Below are 20326 nucleotides of genomic sequence, written 5' to 3' on the forward strand. Positions count from 1 at the left end.
ACATAAGGATCTCTTTAATCCACCCATGCGCCCTCTAGTAGATGGACGAGGATCTCCTACATACCCCTGCGCAAAACTGGTAGATACGATATTACAGAAATATTTGAAGGACGAAGAGCAAATTTGTAAGGACTCCTGGTCCTTTTTAGCAAAAATAAAGGAACTTACATTCAATAAAGAGTATAATTTTCTGACAATAGATGTCAAAGATTTATATACCTGCATACCTTTACAAACAGCTATTGAATGGGTAGCCTTTTTTCTTAAAGGCAAGGACGCCCCACCACATGAAATATCACTTGTTACCGAACTCCTGGATATGATCTTGTATAATAATTACTTTATATTGGGAGAGAATTTCTATCTCCAAAAAATTGGGGTTGCCATGGGGTCGCCCTGCGGGGCCAGTTTGGCCAATATTGTAATGTCCTACTGGGAAAGGGGGAATGTATTTAACAATACATCACTCATGTCCAAGATCAGGTATTATACCCGGTACCTGGATGATATTTTTATTCTCTTAGAGGGCAGTGAAACTGATAGTTTATTAATTCTAGATCAATTTAACAAGTCAACTGACTTCTTGTCTTTTACTTCTAATTTCAACTCTAAAGCCATAGCTTACTTAGATGTATGGTTGGTAAAAAATGAGGTACTTAACAAGTATGTAGCAAGTATATTTAGGAAGCCTACACACTCTAATTCATTCCTCCACTTTAGTAGTTGCCACCCGAGCTACCAGAAAAGGTCAGTAGTCAAGGGCCAGCTCGTATGAGCAGCTCAGATGGTGAGCTTGGAGGATGATTTTCTTAATGAATGTAGTACACTTAAGAATATGTTTTTACACAGAGGGTACCCGTTAAACTTGCTCGATAATTTAGTTAGAGAAGTTACCAACAAAAGATTAAGTGGGGTGTACCAACCTATACTTAAGATTGCCTCAACAGGTGAACCTGAGCTTGTGTCAGATTTTGCGTGTGATGAAAATTCAATATTTGATCCTCTTTCAAATAATAAATTAATTCTTACATACTGCCCTACTAGTTATCTGATTATGGACATTATCATCAAGAACTGTTACATTTTTCGTTCCAACCACATAGTGTTCAACAAAGTGGGCGATAGACCTGAAGTTACCTATAGAAGAGGTAAAAATTTGAAATGTTTATTAGAACAACCGGAGGGGAAATGTAGTCAAACCCCTGGCATGTTCAAATGCCAAAACTGTAACCAGTGTAGGTACATTTATGAATCTAATAGATTCAAGATAAATAACATCAGATTTGACATCCGTTGCAGATGCACTTGCAACTCTAGGATGGTTGTTTACCTAGCTCTATGCCAAAAATGTGCAGGATTTTACGTTGGCAAAACTGAGCGTAGATTAAGAGACCGGATTTATGAACATCAATACGCAATCAGTAAAGCCAAACAAGAAAATGCCCTTGCTAAGCATATCATCCAGCACAAGGACCATCACTTTAAATTTTTGGTAATAGACCAGATGCATGACACTATGAGAGGGGCTCCCTTACACTTACTTCTGGAAGCATCTGAATTACGTTGGCAGATTAGACTAAATGCCTACGTATTACCAGGTCTAAATGAAGGTTGCTCTATTAGCAGCCTTCTAAAGTTAAAGAATTTGTCTAGATAATAAATGTTTATTTATATCTTATATTTAGGAGCAGTATTTGGTCTCCGCTTGAGTGTCAATGTTCAGGATGCATTTTACTTTCTACTATTTATTACTTATAATTTTATTTGAGTTAGTGACAATTGAGTGTATGTTTTTAAATTTTAAGCATTGTTAAAAACTTGTATGATTGGTCTATGGCTTTACCAATCAGTATTGCTGTATTACTTAAGTTGCCATTTTTAAATGTGATTTGTCTGAGGAAGTCTGCATATTATTGCAGACGAAAAGCGCTTTACTTAATAAATCCTTACTTGTCCTGTGGCTGCTGTGCTTCAATAATTCAAAAACTTCACTGCCTTGGATCCGGTATACTTTCTCAGTTTGTGCTAGTTCGTTTATTCATTAACACAGTATATACACATTGAGAGGTATGAACAGTGTTTATGGTAAATGGGCAGAAATAGGCAAGTAATGGAACACTGTAATGGCTGGGGGTCGATCCATTACCCTGCCTAAGGTTCCATTTGACCATGATCTGTAGGGATGAACTCAGCACATTAGAAGACCTGTGCTGTGGTTTAAAACATCCATAAGGAAATTTATGCTGACACACAATGGTCAATGGTCCACCACACCACTGGGGCAGGAACATACACCACTTTTTCAGATTCTAACCCCCAACTGGTAAATTTCACCTGGATGAAGACAGACTCTGGACGATTACTTAAAGCCACTAGAATTGATCATATTGCAGTTGACTCCGGAAAGCTGATTTGTAACTGCTCCTCAGTGTAGCTCCACCTTTCCTGAACCAGAATTGTCCCAAAGTTGACTCTCTAATCTTGCCCCTGAAAAGCGAGCCATGAAGGCCTGCCCTTGAACCACCAGAAAAAAATGTGAAACCTACCTTCAGGTTGGATGAGTATGTCTACCAATCCAAGATCTCAGTGGAAAGATACAAGTTATCCAAATATAAGGATCACTGCTGTACTATTATCAATGACTGCACACTAAAGCAGTATGAGAACTGGCAAAGAGCTACAAAGAAGCACACATCTGCAAATCTTGTTATGCTGTTGAAAAGGATGCTCAGCTTATGTCTACAACATGTGTAGATGAAGGTGCTGGTAAGATGCCTCAGACACTTTCAGCTAAAACATTTCTGAAAAAGGCAGCTATTAACAGCTGTTGCCCTCACATACAGTACCTTAAACCCGTTCTTGAAAACTTTGTTTTCCTGACATGACAGTCACAACAAAAAAAAATCAACTCCCTCATTCAAAAATAAATGGTTTGTTTGGACAAGGTCTCCCTCCAGTTTCAGAAGGGACAAGACTGTACTTGAGCAATATGCATGGGGTTCAGCATGTAACAGCTACACTGGATGTCGGACAACATACACCAGAGATTCAAGGGTATGTCTCTCCAAAAGCAGACTTACATAATGTTCAACACTGGCATGAGGCCATGTTCCCAAGGTGTGTGATCATACACCTGTATGAACAAGTATGCCTGAAGGTGACTGCCTAAACCACTAGCCTTGGCATGGGAAGACCTGACAAACTATTAGCTACTTCAGACACAAGAGCTTCTGGGCTGGGGGTGGGGTGGGGCAGACGTGGGATGAAGAATCCTTGTTGACTCCCAAGTGCAACAACTGATGCAACTAAGTGTCTCCAATGTTAACTCCATGGAATCAACTTGGTTACAACTTGCTCTATTGTAATAAATGACAGGAAGGTAAACCAGCAACCAGAGATGTACCTTGTCCAGGCTCTTTAAATGTTCACCTACGTGGAAGAAGAGCTGAAGCTTAAACCCTTGCTAGCTGTAAACCAGCTTACCATGGAGGGCTATTTCTACATCAGACCTACCTCAACAAAGTGAAGACTAAGGGTGGCCTTCTCTGTTCTAATGAAGGTGCACAAGGGCAACCTGGGCCCTTCAAGTGGGACCCTTCCAGCTATCCCCATGTGATACACATTCAGCTGCTCCCATTCTCCTGAAAGGAAGGTAGACCCGAGTTTCTATATCACACATTTGCAAGTGGCCTGCTTACATTACTAGCATATATGGTAGTAGTTCATGTTATGCTCCTCTCTCAGAGCACAATGTTACTGCCAGTCTTGGTTCATTATGTGACATTCACATGAACACAAATCTTTTCACAGGTGTACATCAAAACTAATATCTGAAATGTGCATGAGGCACAAAAGAACCACTGGGTTGAGGAGCTTTGTAGACAGAGAGAAAAAATGTTGAATTGGAATGGGAGAGGTGATTAACCCAGTCATAGCCTCACTAAAAGTAGTCTCCATTGCTAAATCTGTTCCTTCCTAAGGCAGTCTTCAGTGTTAGATTTGGTCCCTCATTTCTTTCATTCATCTGGTCCTGAAAAAGAATTCTACTACAAAAATACATTTTTCTGGTAATTACTGTTTTCTATGTACACCACCACCACCCTATTGGATGGGTAGCAGTGTTGGATATGGAGCCTGCCATGAAAGTATAGTTGTGTAAAATCTTACCATAACCTTAGATGTCCTTCTCTTCTATATGCTGCTGTATCCATAACATGAGGGAGTCTGCCTCCGGTTGACTTGTACATTCGGCCATTTTACAAAAGATAAATGATACTGTGAAGGTACGTGTGATAGCCCGCATCACTCATTGCACATCCGCCATAAACAGACAACAGGTATAAAGCGGATGTCAGCAAGCACCTACCTGAGAACTGGATGCCGCCAAGAATTAGTGACTATGGAATGGGTAATCAGGCAAGCGTCAGGGGGAAGGGCAAGGTAGGAATCTACACAACAACATACTGAACAGGAGGACATCTAAGGTTATGGTAAGACTTTACACAACTACAGTAGGTTCATAGGTTGGTACTGAGCTATCTGCCCGAAGGCATATATTAGCCCAGCCACGGTGTTCGGTATTCACCACCCCCTTTAGTAGTTCCCTTGACCCTTGTACTAGCAGCTAGTACCCTTGGCCCCTATCTAGTAGTGCTGTTGGTGTGATCCCTGGTGTGAACTTTCTGTAAGTCCTTCTATTCATATGCTGCTGTATCCATAACATAAGGGAGAGTTCAAAAGCTCATGCAATTAAGGATTGGGGAGAGATGATATATTTTCCACAAAGCCATGCAGAATGGCCCTGGCAAATCCTGCTCTGGACCTGGAAATTATATCCAACTTGTAATGTATGGTAAAAGTGTGGACAGATGACGATGTTGCTGCCTCTAAAATGGATGTATCCAAACCCTTAAAGAAAGCCCCATAGGAGGATAGAGTTGTAGTGGAATGTGCCTTTACTGGGAAGGGGAGCCTTTTACCATGGGCTATGTAGCAAAAGGAAACAGTTTTTGAGATCCAGTAGGAATGGTTTGCATGGACACATGGTGCCCCAAGGCTCTTGGGTGATAGGAAACAATGAGTCTTGTCATATATGAATGGGTTTGGTTTTGGCCAAATAGTATCCGAGTTGTCTATATACATCCAAGGAGTGAAGGATCCTTCCCGCTGGAGGTTTGTGGCGAATGGAAAAACTTAGGAAAATTGATGGCCTGACTTAGGGAAAGTTAATTGACTACTTTGGGCATGAAGGATGGGTTAATATGTAGGCAAATGTCCTTGTGGTAAAACTGAAAGGGGAAGAGGCCACGAGGGCTTGCAGTTCAGAGATCCCTCTCTTGGTTGTCATTACTTCAGCCAGAATAGTCATCTATATGCAGCGTTGAAGACTGCAGTCCTTAGCTGGTTCAAATGGAGGTAAGTTAAGATTTTGCAACACAAAAAGTACAGTTTTGTACCTACCATAAATGTAGATGTTCGAGGATCTACATTGCTGCAGTCATAACCTGTGGGTAGTCCGCTGTCCTCGGTCGGCCCGAATACCAAAGAGCTAGGCTGGCATCGGTCATTGTCGCCCAGAGCTGACGTCAGTACGTAGTGGTACTTAAGCGCATGACCGACGCCATATCCTCAGTCTTTCTTGCCCCAGATGTCAGAAGGCCTACCAAAGAAAGGCCAGAGCCAAAATAGTAAACGCCCAACAACCACCAGTGTGGAAATAAAGAGTATCCCAAAAAGAAACACAGCAACCATAAACTATAGAGGGGAAGGAGGGAGGGATAATAGGACTGCAGCAATGTAGATCCTCGAACATCTACATTTATGGTAGGTACAAAACTGTACTATGTTCTTCGTCTCACATTGCTGCAGTCATAACCTGTGGGTAGAATCCCAAAGCAAAGGAAAAGGGAGGCTGGCAAACTAAATAGCATTAGGAGCTGCTAACATGCCCTGTAAAACTGCAGTGGCAAACCCAGCCCTGGACTTGGAATAAAGAGGGAGATGGTAATGCTTAGTAAAAGTGTGTACTGAACTCCAAGTAGCTGCCTCCAAAATATCCTTAGTAGCTACCCCCCTCAAAAAAGCAGTAGATGTGGCAGTAGCCCTAGTAGAATGAGGTCTGATTCCAGCAGGAACATTCTTCCCATGATGAGAATAACAAAAAGCAATACATTGACCAATCCACTTAGAAATAGTCTGCTTTGAAACAGCTTTCCCTTGTGAACCCAAAGCAAAGGAAACAAATAACTGTTGAGTCTGCCTGAACTCTTAGTTCTGCTCAAATAATAACGTAGCTGCCTGTGGATATCCAAAGAATGCAAGACTTTTTCCCCCTTATTTTGGGGATCAGCATAAAAAGTAGGCAAATGAATAGACTGGTTCAAGGCCACATTAGAAATCACTTCAGGCATAAAAGTAGGGTTAGTACGCAAAGAAACTCTATCCTTATGGAATATCAGAAAGGGTTCAACTGCCATGAGTGCCTGCAATTCAGATACCCTCCTAGCAGAAGTAGTGGCCAACAAAAGCAGTCTTCCAAGACAAAACTTCAATTCAGACGTAGCTGCAGGTTCAAAAGGAGGTAAAGTAAGCTTCTCCAACACAAAATTGAGATCCCAGGAAGGAGTAGGAGCTCTACGTGGGGGTCTTATATTTTTTGCCCCACTAAGAAATTGTTTGAACAAAGGGTGAGAAAATAAAGGAGGGTCACAATCATAGTGAGCAGAAATGGCTGCAGCATGAACCTTCACAGAAGAGAATGACAAACCCTTGTCCAGTAACTCAGTAAGATACTGTAGTGCAAAACTCAAATTAGGTACTGAAACATCAAAGCCCTTCGCTGTGCTCCAAAGAAAAAATCTCCTCCATTTATCAGCATAAACTTTTCGAGCAGTAGGCCGCCTGGCTTCCAAAATGACATCTAAAACCTGTTGAGGAAGCTGAGACCCCACCGGCTCCATTACAGAATACGCCAGGCTGTTAGATGCAGGGACTGCACCCTGACATTGAGAAAATGATTGTTTGACTGGGATAACAAATGAGGAATCTGTGGCAAAGGCCAAGGAGGCTCCTGAATTAAACTCCTCAGCAGAGGATACCAATGTTGACGTGGCCAATCTGGTGCTATTAGAATCATGCAAGGCTTGTCCCGCCTGACTTTCAAGAGTACCTTGGGAAGAAGAGGCAGAGGGGGGAAAGCATAAACGTGAAGGTTGTGCCAACTGAAAGATAGAGCATCCACTTTCCAAGCATTTGGGTGAAACATCTTTGTGCAAAATTTTGGCAGTTGGAAATTCAGTGGAGAAGCAAACAGATCTATGTCTGGAGCTCCCCAAGCCACGGTCAACTGTTTGAAAACCTGAGGGTCCAGTTTCCACTCGTGGGGATCCACAATTTGTCTGCTCAATACATCTGCTAGGGAGTTCTGTGCTCCTGGCAGAAACCGTGCTTGAAGATTGATGTGCAAACTTAGAGCAGTCTCCCACAATATCATTGCTTGTCTGCAAAGAGGTAGGAATGGGTTCCCCCCTGCTTGTTGATGTACCACATGACTGTTGTGTTGTCTGTTTGAATCAACACCTGTCCCGGCTGAAGTAGGTCCTTGAAGGCCATCAAGGCAAATTGGACTGCTAAACATCTCCTTCATGTTGATATGCAAATGTAGTAGTTTGGGAGGCCACATGTCTTGTATCCATTTCCCATTGATGTGTGCTCCCCAAGCCAAGTCCGAGGCATCCGTCGTTAGGATCTGACTCGCCTCTGGTTGGGTCACAGAGAGTCCCCTGTTTAGGTGACATTCCTGAGCCCACCACAAGAATTCCTTCTGGATGCAAGGTAAAATCCGAATGACAGTGTCCAAACCGTGGCAGTGTTGAGTCCACACACTTTTGAGATACCATTGTAGCTTCCTCATATGCAGTTTGGCATTGGGAAGTACTAGAATGCAAGATGCCATGAACCCCAAGGCTTGAAGGACTGTCCTTGCAGTCAGCCTGGACATTACTGATAATTGCTGGAAGTATAGATGAAGAGTTCTTTGTTTGTCCGGGGTCAGAAATGCCATCTGAGAAGCTGTATTCAGTCTCACACCCAGAAAGCACATGTCCTGAGAGGGCACTAGACTGGACTTTATTTCGTTCACAGAATACCCTAGGCACCTTAAAACTGCCATTACATACTGGAGATGTTGTAGTAACTTGTCTTTGTTTTGAGCAAGAATCAGGCAATCGTCCAGATAAGGATAAATTTGTATTCCTCTCTGTCTGAAGAAAGCAATTACAGGAGCCAGAACTTTTGTGAATACCCTGGGCGCAGTAGATAAACCAAAGGGCAATGTAGAGAACTGATACTGAGAAGTACCAGCCTGAAATCTCAGGAATCTCCTGCAGCTGGGCCTGATAGGAATGTGAAGATAGGCCTCTTTGAGATCCAGGGTTACCATCCAGTGATCCTTGCCTAGCACAGGCAGAAGTTGTTGTAATGTTAACATCTTGAACTTTGGATTGTCTAGGTAGGTATTGAGAATGGACAAATCCAGAATTGGCCTCCAAGTGTTTCCTTTCTTTGGCACTAGGAATAGACGGGAATAAAATCCTAGGCCTGCTTCTGACAGAGGGACCACCTGAATTGCCCTCATCTGCAAAAGCAAAGAAATTTGCTCCTGAGCCTCCCCCGCCTTTGCTGAGGAGGCACATCCGGCATGCCTTTGAAAGGAGGAAAAGTGTGAAAATAAAACTTGTAACCTTGATTTATTATATCCAACACCCATTTGTCCTGGGTGACCAAATGCCAGTTTTGTTTGAAAAGTCCCAACTTTCCTCCTAGAGGAGCTGCCAGTAAAGAAGGGTCTGGCAGCGGAAGATACCGGTCATTGGGTCTGTTTACGAAAGGGCTGACCCCTGCCTCACCAGAAGACTGTGCAGAACTCCAAGTCCTAGGTCTGAAAGAACCCCGAGTGTGAGACCTGCCTCTACCACGTCTAGACCTGCCCTTAGACTGATAATCCGAAGAAGGATAAGACCATCCTCTAGCAGGCCAATTCCTACTAAACGTAGGGGGCTGCACCTGCATAAAATCCTTGACCGCCTGCATAGACTTAGCCTTATCTTCCATCTTTTTCAAAACTGATTCCACAGGAGGACCAAAAAGTACTTCAGATTGTAGAGGAGCATCCAAAATCCGAGCCTTAACATGCTCAGACAAATTTTGATCCTTAAGCCAGGCATGTCTACGAATAACTGAACCTGTAGCAGCCACCCTGGATGAAGCCTGAAGAGCATTGAAACCACACTGCAAAGAATGTTTGCCAACTTGATCTGATGCATGAACCAACTCCTGGAGCTCCTTACACTCTATACCCTCAGATAAAGCATCCACCTTAGATTTCAATTGGCCTAACAAAAAATTCTGATACTTCAGCATATGAAATTGGCAATTCAAAGCCCTCATAGCTAACGTAGAGGAGGTGTACTCTTTTTCCCCACCTATCTAGCAGCTCTAGAATCTTTATCCAAAGGAACTGGATTCTTAGCCACAGAAGCCCTAACACCCTTCAGACCTTGAATAATAGTTTCCGGATCAGCTCTAGGACTCTTGTACAAATACTTATGTGCTTCTGGAACTCTGTAATATCTGTCTGGCTTAACAGGGGCAGGAGGCAAAGAATCAGGATTAAGGGAAGATTCAGAAAAAACATCCTGAACAACATCTAAGACAGGAGGAATAGCAAAGGGCCTATGTTGTGGCAGAAACAAAAATTCCCTAAGCCTTTTCCGAGAATCTGAAAAATCCTGACCTTCCCACTTGAAATGTTCCCTCATGGAATGTAAAGTCTCAGAAAAAGAAAAATCCTCTGGAGGAGAAGCAGAAGGACAGGAGTCCTCTGCATCCGAATCTGAATAGGAATGGAAATCCTGAATTTCTTCAGCTGAGGAATCAGAGTAGTCTGAGGAATGATCCATTCCCTCTAAATCTGGCTCCACCCTAGGCCTCTTCTCTGGGGGGGGGGCATAGAACCCCTGATCAAAGTAATCAAGTCCTCTGCCATTTTCAACATATGCTTTTTAGGAACAGGGGCTGGAGAGCTAGAACTATGACCAGGGCCAACAAGACAAGATTTGGCCTTAGTATGGCCTTTAGCCACTGAAGTAGAAGGCCTAATAACCTTTTGTAAAGATGGAACTACAGATACCTGAGAAGCACCCTCAGCTGGGCCTAACTCCTGAGAGGCCAACTCCTGCAAAAGTAAAGGTTCCCCTGGGATTCAGCGAACCCTCGGCTGGATCCACAGATTCAACCGAGGCTCGAAGAACCGGAGTCCGCAACGGACGACTCATCCGGTTTAGACCTCAAAGATTTATCTTTGCGCTTTTTAGCGGTAGCGGGCGTCGGAGGATCCGATGGCATGTTATAGTTACACCGTTTACCGAAAACAAGCCTGGCACAGTCTAATCTACGTTTAATGGTGCGCTTATTAAATCTAGCACAAAAGCGACACCCGACCACGTCATGCTCAGGCCCCAAGCAAGGAATACAGAAAGAATGATAATCCCTATGAGGTATCTGTTTCCCACAAGAAATGCAATTATTAACTTTTTCTGACATCCGGATAACTGAGGCAAGAAAAGACAAAAATTTCCCCAACGGGGTACTTAGCCCAACTTGGTCTTCGGTCTGAAACTCGATAAATGAAAATTTCAGAATGCCGAACGGCACTTGCAAACGCTGCTTCTGCTTCGGACCACGCAGCAAGAAAGACTGAGGATATGGCGTCGGTCATGCGCTTAAGTACCACTACGTACTGACGTCAGCTCTGGGCGACAATGACCGACGCCAGCCTAGCTCTTTGGTATTCGGGCCGACCGAGGACAGCGGACTACCCACAGGTTATGACTGCAGCAATGTGAGACGAAGAACATCTACGATCCCAAGGAGGGTGAATAGGCTTCCTTGGAGATCTAATGTGTATAACTCCTTTCAAAAACAGCTGGACTTCCAGCCTGGAAGCCAAAGGAGGAGAAAGTGAGAGGTAACCATGCTGAGATGGCAGACGGGTGTGCCTTGATGGAAGACTATGACAAGCCAGTGTTCATCAATTCACACAGGTAAGACAGAACCACTGGGGGCACCACAGACAGTGGTTGAAGGTCTTATTTTAGAAACCATACAGAGAATCTTTTCCATTTGGATAAAGAGGATTTTCTGGTCTCCTGCAGAACCTGAAGCACGTCTTCGTTATAAAGGTGTCTAAAGGGAATCAGTGCCCTATCACCCACAGAGTAAGGTTCAGGGTGGATATTTGGGGATGTATGAGAGTTCCCATCTGTGTGAGTAGGTCCATCATGAGGGGTAACTTGTGGTGACTGCCCTTGAAGGTCATGATGTAGGAGGAGGAAAGTACAGTTGTGTACACTTACCATAAATGTAGATGTTCCAGTGTATTCACTGTTGCAGTCATCACACTTGGGTTATCGGCCTGCAGGTACCCCTCAGTCGGCCCGAATACCAGAGTCTTGGGATTTCTGTGTCGGGGAAGACCTGGATTGTCTGCAATCTGAGCAATCCACCACTCCAGTTCCCTGGATAGACAGGGTAAGAGTGGTACCATAAACTACAGAGGGTGCAGGTATTGTTTCCAGACTCACCTTAAGTACCACCGAAATTTCCTCATGTGCAGCCTTGCTAAGGCTACCACAAGAATGACGGAGGCCATGAATCCCAGGAACCTCAGAAACTCCCCTGCAGAGAGAGCTTGGAGAGAAAGAATTCCTTGGAAATAAGAGGCGTGGGTCAGATCAGAATCTTGTCTGGAGGAAGACAGGCTATCATTTGCCCTGTGAGAATCCTGCATCCTAAGAACACATGGTCCTGTGAAGGGGTCAGAGAAGATTTTTGAAGGTTTATAATCCCAGGCCTCTCAGTAGAGAGATGACATAGTCCAGATGCTGCTGAGCCATCTGTGGAGACAATGCCTGGATGAGGATATCATCCATATAAGGGAAGAGCTGGATCCCCTTCATTCTGGCAAAGGCAATGACTGGGGCTAGGCACTTTGTGAACATCCTTGGAGCTGTAGGAGGACCAAATGGCAAAGCACAGAACTGAAAACGCACAGAACCCACTGAGAAACAAAAGATTTCCTGAAAAGAGGATGGATTGGAATGTGCAGATAGGCATCCTTTATATTTAAGGACACCACATAGGCCCGAAGGAGGATTGGGGAAGGAGAGCTGGAAGAGTTAGCATCTGAAAGGAGGGGACCTTGAGGAAGGTATTTAGATGGGATAGGTCCAAGATAAGTCTCCATGGACCTTCTTTCCTGGGACCAGGAACATTCCGGAGTAAAATCCTTTCCCTTTTAAATATTAAGGTACCTCCTGAATTGTGCCTTGCGAGATAAGGGCTTAAGAACTGTAGGAAAAGAAGACATTTGGTCTTGAGGGGGTTGAGGAATACCTTTGAAGGCTGGGCTGGACTCAAACTCCATGAAATAACCCTGTTTTATGATTGAGAGAACCCAAGAGTCCTGGGTAATCTGTTTCCAAACAGGGAAGGAGAGGGAAAGACGCAGAGAGAGTGGGGTATCTGGGATTAAGACCTGGTAGTCACAGACTATCAGGTTTGGCCTGAAAAGGCTGCTTTTGACCTGGGTGGAGGGAGAAGTCCTGGAAGGAGTCTGCTTCTTGGAATCTTTCTTCTCTTTGGAGGACGTGTATCTGGAAGGCTTTCTCACAAAGGTAGTCCCTAGTTGGGTAGTTCCTCTGGAAGCGGGGAACTGGGAACACAAATATATGCTGGAGGTCCTGAAGTTCTTTGCCTTCTCCTGAAGGGCCTTAAAAGAGCTCAGAAGCCGCAGAACTGAACAAGGCCTTGTTATCCATGTGTTGTCCATCAGTTTGGATTTAATGTCATCTGGCAGAGCATGTAGCCTAAGCCAGGAATATCTCCTGATGACTGACCCTGAGGCAGCAGCCCTTGCTGAAGCCTCCACTGTGTCATAACTACACTATAGTGTGTCTGGTAACTGTGAAAGATATTATATAAAGTTAAATATTTCCCGATAGCAATTATGAAATAAGAAATGTCTGCTTTGATGCAAAAAGAAAAATATGCTTTTTATTAATACAGGGTTTGAAATAAATGTTTCTTTCTAAAAAGCAGAAATGCAAGGCTTAAACGGCAAAGTTAAAAATAAATACAGAAAGTATGACGTCTTTAGCAACAGCTATCTCAGACATCTGTCTGCTAGAGAACATTCTGGGGAAATATAAAACATGCTTAGTTTAATACATGTGGTTTAAAATTGGTTCACAAAGAGAAGAACATGTCTAGTTTAGCTTGTTTGTGAAGACGTGGTTGGGGGCTTAGGCTAAAACTGATACAATAGAATGGCACATCCTGTTATGACTGACTGAAACATGCAGAGATGTGATATTTTTAACAGGGACTTTTTGTGTTCTTCAGATGCAGAAATGAAAGAAATAAAATACAGACACAAAGTTGACATGGACCAGAATCAGTAATGCAAACCACAAGAACACTAGGAAATAACATTTGCTGCTAATGCAAAGTGTACATAAATTGGACATTGCTTGCTCTTCTAGAGAGCTGTATTAATCAAGTGTGCATTGATTACAGGGAAGACAGTTCGTGAGAACCAAAGACCTTTTTTCTAGCTATGTTATAACAGAACTGAAATAACTCAGACAGTGTAGCTGCTTGGACATATTAAACTATAATGGAAACAGTAGTACGTTTTAAGTCTGGTTACTCTGCCATTATAAATAATTTAACAAACATGGCTGCAGGAACTCAATAAGCTAGTAATCTTTGCCTTGTTGGGAGAATCAAGTAAAACACCCAATTGCTTAATGGCATCTGTCAAAAGGGCCAAGGAATATTTGGCCATACAAGTCTAATAGTTTATGGCTCTCACAGCTAAGGTGCCAGAGGTATAGACTTTTTGCCTAATCTTTCCATGATTCTGCTTTCCTTATCTGTGAGGAGTAAGGAAGTAGAGGGAAGAAGTTTAGAAGTTTTATCTGCTGCCACAGAAATAGCTGATGGGTCTGCAGAAAGGGCCTTGAAGAGGAATTTGGCATCTTCAGGGACTTTACAAAATCTGTCAGGGGACTTTAGTGCAGGGGACTGGGAATCTGGGGATTCTGAAGCAGCCAAGAATGCATCCAAAAAGACAGGATGGACAGGAGGAACATTAGACGGGTTGGGGTACTCCATCTGCAAGAGTTCATAATACCTCTTCTTCTGGGTCTCTGAAACTTGACTACAGTCCCATTTAAAAAAGTCCTTCATTTGTACAATCGTCTTCCCAAAGGTAATGTCTTCCCCCGGGGAATCAGTTCCATTTGACTCCTCCTCTGGGGAAGCATACCCCAGAGGGGAGAGAGGTAATTTGAGAGGTGTGAGGGATTCATCCCCTAAAGATTCCTCTTCCTCAGAGGAAATGTCAGCCAATGGTTTACTCTTAGGAGTGGAGGCAGAAAGGGCCTGGGCACGAGCAGAAGTCTGACATAAGGCCAAGAAGGCATTAAGCAGGCCTTGGGTAAAAGCCTGTTAGTCAGGGGTAGGAGCAGTACATTTGGTTTATTGTTTTTTCTTTTTGGGAGCATCAGACGCAGGTGTGTCTAAGAAGGAGGAGGACCTGACGTCAGGTGACACACTACATCTGAGAGAACGTCTTCACAAACAGCGATTTGGGAAGCCCCATACAGGCCTTCTGAGATAAGCCTAGGTTCTCCCTTAGCGCCTGGGTCGGATGTCTGGGACTCTCTCTGAGGTGTGCTAGAAGCCTCCCTAATGGCTTGCCCCTTGTGTACCCCCCATCAATGGAAGGTCTGTGGATTCTGACTCAGACTGTGGAGTCATCTGTCTTGATAGGTTCAGTCGGAAGACACTGTGCAGTCGTAGCTTCAGGCTAAGGCTTCCTGGCCTTTTTTGTGGGCAGATCCTCTGAAGTTTTTGACGTTGGGTCCATATCTCTAGCTAAACATTTCAGACGCTGATTCTCCAAGTACAGTTTTAGCCCGGCCAACTGGCTCCAAAGAGTCTTTGATACAAAGGTCTTACAGATCTCACAAGTGGTATGATTTTGGTCTGGGCCTAGATACAATAAGCAGAGCTCGTGCGAGTCCTTATGTGGAATTTGCCTTCCACACTGACACTAGCCCTTTCTACCTGACATTAACCCACAACACAGTAGCAAGAAAAAAACAAAAATCCATATGGGGTACTTCTCTGAACTTGGACAAGCACAAAGTAGCGAGCAACAATTGGAGCTGGCAGTCACACAAGTAGCAGAAAAGTTTTGAAGTAGGTGTGTGCTGACATCTGCTTTACACCAGAAGTCAGTTTATGGCAGATGTACACCGAGTTATGCGGGCAGTTACACCTTCGCAGTAGCATTTATCTTTTGTAAAATGGCCAGGCATACAAGTCAACTGGAGGCAGACCTCCTCATGTTATGGATACAGCAGCATATGAATAGAAGGACATGTAATAGTCCTTTACTTCGGGTGATTGCCTTAAAAAATGCATACAGATAGAACTTAATTCCTCAATAATACCCACCACAGACAATACTATTATTTACAAAGGACTTTAAAAACATTTCTGAAAATCTTTAGCCTATAGACTAAGTATTTCATCGGGTATCTTGCAAGTGTAGTTTTAATGATACTCACCTTCTTCATCCATGGCAAGTACTGTGGCACCCCTACTAAGCAAGGCTTGAACCACTGAAGACAAACCATTCCGAGCTGCTAGGTGAAGGGGCCTGTAGAAAGAAGGACAATATTAGACAATAAAGCAAGACAGTACAGCACCATAATAAAGTGCACATCTCGAATTAAAAGTCTCAACAGTTAAGTTGTATAGGCACCTACTCCAGATCTTCCACCCATGTTCAGTCAGCAAGCTTCCACTAACGAACTGGTATACAAAGCAGCCTTCCTTATATAAACACTAAGTTGTTAAATCAGTAATGTAGCATGCACCCTGCCTCCATTTGTCTCCAGTCACAAGTATGAACAGTCAAAGCATGGAGCTTAACACAAGTATCATAGAAGAGACAGTACAGTTTTGTACCCACCATAAATGTAGATGTTCGAGTGTAAACACTGCTGCAGTAATTACACTTGGGTTATCCTGCCGTCAGGCGGTTCCCCAGTCGGCTTGAGTTACAAAGTCTTGGTCCGGCGTCGGTTGCTGTCGCCTCTTCCCTGATGTCAGTGTGACAGGGGGATATAAGATGCAGCAGACGCCATTTTCTTCAGTTTTTCTTGCCCCAGATGTCAGGTGCCCCCAAATAGGTAGGCCATTCAAATTGCTAGTAAAATATATAAAAGAAAAGCAAACAACCATTTTTAATTACCAGCAAATACTCCCCATAGGTAGTAAGGGTAGACGACCTAGGTATGTACCAGAAAGTAAGAGGGGAAGGAGGGAGGGTAACCTGGACTGCATAGCTGGCCTTAGGCATAGGCTAACTAGGCGGCTGCCTAGGGCACCGGTCTAGCAGGGGCACTTTTCTAGTATTTATTTGATGTAGTTAGACCAGGATGGGGGCACCAGGTAGTGTGGTGGGGGGCACCGTGGAGCCCTTTTGCCTAGGGCACCAGTTGACCTAAGGCCGCTGCTGCTGGACTGCAGCAGTGTTTACACTCGAACATCTACATTTATGGTAGGTACAAAACTGTACTATGTTCATCGTGTTACACTGCTGCAGTCATTACACTTGGGTGGAATCCCAAAGCTGAGGTAGGGAGGCTGGATCTATAAGGCATTAGGGGTGGCTATAAGGCCCTGCAGCACAGCAGTGGCAAAGCCAGCTCTGGATTTGGAATATAAAGGCAAATGGTAATGTTTGGTGAAGGTATGCACAGAACTCCATGTTGCTGCTTCTAAAATATCCTTGGTAGGCACTCCTCTGAGGTAGGCAGTTGAAGTGGCTGCTGCCCTGGTGGAGTGAGATCTAATGCTGCTAGGTACAGGTTTCCCATGGTGGGTATAGCAAAAAAGTACAGTTTTGTACCTACCATAAATGTAGATGTTCGAGGATCCACATTGCTGCAGTCATAATCTGTGGGGAGTCCGCTGTCCTCGGTCGGCCCGAATACCAAAGAGTTAGGCTGGCGTCGGTCATGGTCGCCCAGAGCTGACGTCAGTACGCAGTAGTACTTAAGCGCATGACCGACGCCATATCCTCAGTCTTTCTTGCCCCAGATGTCAGAAGGCCTAAAAAGGAAAGGCCATAGCAAAAATACTAAATACCAAACAACCACCATTGAGAAAATAATAATTATCCCAAAAGAAACAGAGCAACCCCAAACTATAGAGGGGAAGGAGGGAGGGAAAATTGGACTGCAGCAATGTGGATCCTCGAACATCTACATTTATGGTAGGTACAAAACTGTACTATGTTCTTCGTCTCACATTGCTGCAGTCATAACCTGTGGGTAGAATCCCAAAGCAAAGGTAAAGGGAGGCTGGTAAACTAAAAAGCATTAGGGGCTGCTAACATGCCCTGTAAAACTGCAGTGGCAAACCCAGCCCTAGACTTGGAATAAAGAGGGAGATGGTAATGTTTAGTAAAAGTGTGCACTGAACTCCAAGTAGCTGCCTCCAAAATATCCTTAGTAGCTACCCCCTCAAAGGCAGTAGATGTGGCAGTAGCCCTAGTGGAATGAGGTCTGATCCCAGCAGGAACATCCTTTCCATGATGAGAACAAAAAGCAATACAATGGCCAATCCACTTAGAAATAGTTTGCTTTGAAACAGCTTTCCCCTGTGAACCCAAAGCAAAAGAAATAAATAACTGTTGAGTCTGCCTGAACTCTTTAGTTCTGCTCAAATAATAGCGTAACTGCCTGTGAATATCCAAAGAATGCAAGACTTTTTCCCCTTTATTTTGGGGATCAGCATAAAAAGTAGGCAAATGAATAGACTGGTTTAAGGCCACATTAGAAATAACTTTAGGCATAAAAGTAGGGTTAGTACAAGGACACCCTATCCTTATGGAATATCAGGAAGGGTTCAACTGCCATGAGAGCCTGTAATTCAGATACCCTCTAGCAGCGTAATGGCCAACAAAAAAGAAGTCTTCCAAGACAAAAATTTCAACTCAGACGTAGCTGCAGGTTCAAAAGGAGGTAAAGTAAGCTTTTCCAACACAAAATTGAGATCCCAGGAAGGAGTAGGAGCTCTACGTGGGGGTCTTATGTTTTTTGCCCCTCTAAGAAATTGTTTAAACAAAGGGTGAGAAAATAAAGGAGGGTCACAATCACAGTGAGCAGAAATGGCTGCAACATGAACTTTCACGGAGGAAAAAGACAAACCCTTGTCTAGTAATTCAGTAAGGTACTGTAGTGTAAAACTCAAATTAGGCACTGAGACATCAAATTCTTTGCTGTGCTCCAAAGAAAAAATCTCCTCCATTTATCAGCATAAACTTTTCTAGTACTAGGCCGTCTGGCTTCCAAAATGACATTCAAAACCTGTGGAGGAAGCTGAGACCCTCCAGGGTCTAAAACAGAATACGCCAGGCTGTTAGATGCAGGGACTGTACCCTGACATTGAGAAAATGATTGCTTGACTGGGACAACAGGTGAGGAATCGGTGGCAAAGGCCAAGGAGGCTCCAGAACTAAACTCCTCAGCAGAGGATACCAGTGCTGGCGTGGCCAATCTGGTGCTATTAGAATCATGCAAGGCTTGTCCTGCCTGACTTTCAAGAGTACCTTGGGAAGGAGAGGCAGAGGAGGGAAAGCATAGACGTGAAGGTTGTTCCGACAGAAAGATAGAGCATCCACTTTCCAAGCTTTTGGGTGAAACATCTTTGAGCAAAATTTTGGCAGTTGGAAGTTTAGTGGAGAAGCGAACAGATCTATGTCTGGAGTTCCCCAAGCCACTGTCAACTGTTGGAATACGTGAGGATCCAATTTCCACTCGTGGGGATCCACAATTTGTCTGCTCAATACATCTGCTAAGGAGTTCTGTGCTCCTGGCAGAAACCGTGCTTGAAGAGTGATGTGCAAACTCAGAGCAGTCTCCCACAATATCATAGCTTGTCTGCAAAGAGGGTAAGAATGGGTTCCCCCCTGCTTGTTGATGTACCACATGACTGTTGTGTTGTCTGTTTGAATCAACACCTGTCCTGGTTGAAGTAGGTCCTTGAAGGCCATCAGGGCAAATTGGACTGCTAACATCTTCTTCATGTTGATATGCAAATGCTGTAGTCTGGGAGGCCACATATCTTGAATCCATTTCCCATTGAAGTGTGCTCCCCAAGCCAGGTCTGAGGCATCCGTCGTTAAGATCTGACTCGCCTCTGGTCGGGTCACAGAGAGCCCCTTGTTTAGGTGACATTCCTGAGCCCACCACAAGAATTCCTTCTGGATGCAAGGTATTATCTGAATGGCAGTGTCCAAATCGTGGCAGTGTTGAGTCCATACACTTTTGAGATACCATTGTAGCTTCCTCATATGCAGTTTGGCATTGGGAAGTACCAGAATGCAAGATGCCATGAACCCCAAGGCTTGAAGGACTGTCCTTGCAGTCAGCCTGGACATTACTGATAATTGCTGGAAGTATAGGTGAAGATTTCTTTGTTTGTCCGGGGTCAAAAAAGCCATCTGAGAGGCTGTATTCAGTCTCACACCCAGAAAGCACATGTCTTGAGAGGGTACTAGACTGGACTTTGTTTCGTTCACAGAATACCCTAGGCACCTTAAAACTGCCATTACATACTGTAGATGTTGAAGTAACTTGTCTTTGTCTTGAGCAAGAATCAGGCAATCGTCCAGATAAGGATAAATTTGTATTCCCCTCAGTCTTAAGAAAGCTATTACAGGAGCCAGAACCTTTGTGAACACCCTGGGCGCAGTAGATAAGTCATAGGGCAATGCAGAGAACTGATAATGAGAAGTACCAGCCCGAAAACGCAGGAATCTCCTGCAGCTGGGCCTGATAGGAATGTGAAGATAAGCCTCTTTGAGATCCAGAGTTACCATCCAGTGATCTTTGCCCAGCAGAGGCAGAAGTTGCTGTAATGTTAACATCTTGAACTTTGGAATGTCTAGGTATGTATTGAGAATGGACAAATCCAGAATTGGCCTCCAAGTGTTTACTTTCTTTGGCACAAGGAATAGGCGAGAATAAAACCCTAGGCCTACTTCTGACGGAGGTACCACCTGGATTGCCCCCATCTCCAAAAGCAAAGAAATTTGTTCTTGAGCCTCCAGCCTTTGCTGAGGAGGTACATCTGGCATGCCTTTGAAAGGAGGAAAAGTGTGAAAGTAAAACTTGTAGCCTTG

The 20326-nt window shown here is 43.9% G+C and overlaps 1 protein-coding gene across 1 annotated transcript in view; it reads right to left on the reverse strand.

Moving 5' to 3' along the window:
• The window catches only part of ANKRD52 (ankyrin repeat domain 52), a gene marked incomplete in the record, with an annotated part of 2835210 nt that overhangs the window by 112243 nt on the left and 2702641 nt on the right, over window positions 1-20326 (reverse strand). The window contains 1 exon segment of the mRNA XM_044083713.1: window positions 15699-15790. Coding sequence (XP_043939648.1) covers window positions 15699-15790 — 92 coding nt within the window.

This window comes from Protopterus annectens, chromosome 9.part0 (genome assembly GCF_019279795.1).
Source record: "Protopterus annectens isolate FY-2018-M chromosome 9.part0, PAN1.0, whole genome shotgun sequence".
Lineage (NCBI taxonomy): Eukaryota > Metazoa > Chordata > Ceratodontiformes > Protopteridae > Protopterus > Protopterus annectens.